General features: G+C 36.5%; 1 protein-coding gene across 1 annotated transcript in view; it reads left to right on the top strand.

Annotated features, from left to right (window-relative positions):
- The first annotated feature begins 981 nt into the window (after positions 1-981).
- Positions 982-2,427, top strand: part of LOC144968835 (ganglioside-induced differentiation-associated protein 1-like) — a 14,418-nt gene continuing 12,972 nt past the window's right edge. Inside the window, exon 1 of the mRNA XM_078907558.1 lies at positions 982-1,183. Coding sequence (XP_078763684.1) covers positions 1,133-1,183 — 51 coding nt within the window. The 5' untranslated portion in view covers positions 982-1,132. The remainder of the gene's footprint in view (positions 1,184-2,427) is intronic.

Here is a 2,427-nt window from a genome sequence, read left to right as displayed (position 1 = left end):
AAAACATAGTATTGTTTGTTATGAGATGGCGGTTGTTATGATTTTTTTGTCTAAACGTATAGCATCAGTTTCCAGCTGAGGGAATGTGAGGATTATTTTTTTTAACTAAACGCATACTGGTTGGGGTTTCCTGACCTCCCATAGTGGGCAGGGAGGGACTTATTGTGCCTTCTGTCTCCCAATAGCTGTTTTCCAACATGCTATATGTCTTTGTCTTGAAATGAGATTTCTTTGGTTTTGTCCTGGCCCTGGCCGGATAACCTGACTGGCAGGGAAACAGTCAAATTTATAGTTAGTTTGTGAGATGAAATTTTAAGTATTGTAAATCATCTCGCTGCTGTATTATGTGTCATATTGTTTGTAAACATTTGAGTGTATTCCTCTTAGTGGGGACCTGTGCCTTTGTCTTGATGAGATATTAAGGTGATGTCTATCTAAGTACACCGATTGTATACTCTTGGAATCAACATCTGTTCCCTATTTGAACCAATTCCCCTTTGTCTTACTTTTTCTTGGGTGCATTAATATTAATTCTAGAACTGTTTACAATCCTATTTTCTTCCTTTTTACTGGCGCCGATATGACGTAAATCTGTTGCAAGCGCTGTAAAACCCTTAAAAACAAAAACAAACAAAAAAAAAACAAACAAACAAAAAACAAAAAAAACAAAACAAACAAACATACAAACCAAAAAAAAAACAACAACAAAAAATAAAAAATAAAACAATAACAAATAACTAAACGCATTTTAACTGTGATACGTAAGTATTCACAAACTGGCGGACATGTCAATTGGTTAGTAGGCATTTACATAAATTATGGTGAATATGGCTGTTGCGCGAGGCAGTGCTGTGGCGAGAAGTGAGTGATAACCATTTAGCAGTGGTCATATTTGGTTATAATGCTGGTTATAATGCCTTCTAGAAGGCCTTGGCTGACCATGAACTCGTGAACAAACATTGGGTCACGGTCACGGTCATAGAGAGGACATAGAAGTCGTGGACCCCACAACACACAAATCGACCTGTCGGTAAACAGTAAAGTTTTGTGCACTGTGTACTGAATGAATACAGTATTTCCACGTTAGCAGCTGAGTGTGAACTGGAGTTTCACTATTTGAGAGAAGCCAAAAATGAAGAATGTTGAATTATATTTCCTTCCCACGTCGTTTTATTCTCAAAGGGTGAGTTTCTTTCTTTCTTTCTAAAAATGACTTAATTTACCCTGAGATAACAACAAATGTATACTTTGTAGCTTAATTTCAATGCCAAACATTCTTACTTAATTAAACAGGTGTGTTATATCATACAAAATATTTGTATTTTTGTATTATATCAAACATGTGGGCTTTGTGATGAATTCAAATTCCTCTAAAAATGTTAAAGATCTTATATTTTCTTATTTTTATTCCAAAACATTAATCATATTTGTACATTAATGGAATCTTATGCATTAAAAAATAAATTATTATGTTCAATACGACAGCTAAAATTTGAAGAGTTTATTTTCATTGACATTTAATTTGTCATTGGTTACTCGTGTAAATCATCTATGCGAGTCATATTATTATGAACTGAGAAAAATCCATCAATGAGACGAGTAGCTTTACATTTTTTAAATTGAGCATTTATATAGAGAAATATCCACTAAACGTGCTCGGAGCGCTTTACAAGAGGTCCCTGGCCAATAGCAACACTCAACATTTAGGACGGACGTGACGCCTGTTAGGCGATAGTACAATTTTTTTTCTCGGACAGAGACAATGCTGTTAACGGCCAGGTACTCATTTTAAACCTGGGACGGTGAGTGAATGTGAATAAAGAGCCTTTTCCAAGGAATCAACTATGCGCTGTGCGAGACTCGAACCCAAGATTTTCCGATCCGAAAGCGAGTGTCATACCACAAGACCACATAGCCTGTCTAAAAATATTAACAAAGAACTGAGTGACGTCAACTTCGTTCCTTCTACATTCGCGCGCGCGTGTGGTTATGTGTGTGTGTGTATGTGTATGTGTGTGTGTTTATGTGTGTGCGCGCGCGTCGACTTACAGGTCACAAACAGAATGTCATACCAATGTTCGTACATAAAGACCACAAAACCACGCTCAATCCATGTTTGCCTACTTGTATTTTTAAAAATCGTAAATTTGAAATCATTTCCTCTTTATTTCATGGCTGGACTTACCCCGTCCGGGCCTTGGCGAAACTATTATTATTATTATCATCATCGTCATCATCATCATCATCATCATCATCATCATCATCATCATCATCATCATCATCGCCATCGTCATCATCATCGTCATCATCATCATCATCATCATCATCATCATCATCACCATCATCATCATCGTCGTAGTCGTCGTCGTCGTCTTCATCTTCATCGTCATCGTCATTATTTAGCAATGAATTCATAAATAAACAAGT

The sequence above is a fragment of the Berghia stephanieae genome, chromosome 3, assembly GCF_034508935.2.
Source record: "Berghia stephanieae isolate SIO BIC M18660-M18661 chromosome 3, UCSD_Bste_1.3, whole genome shotgun sequence".
Lineage (NCBI taxonomy): Eukaryota > Metazoa > Mollusca > Gastropoda > Nudibranchia > Aeolidiidae > Berghia > Berghia stephanieae.
This window is presented reverse-complemented; position numbering and strand designations above follow the sequence as displayed.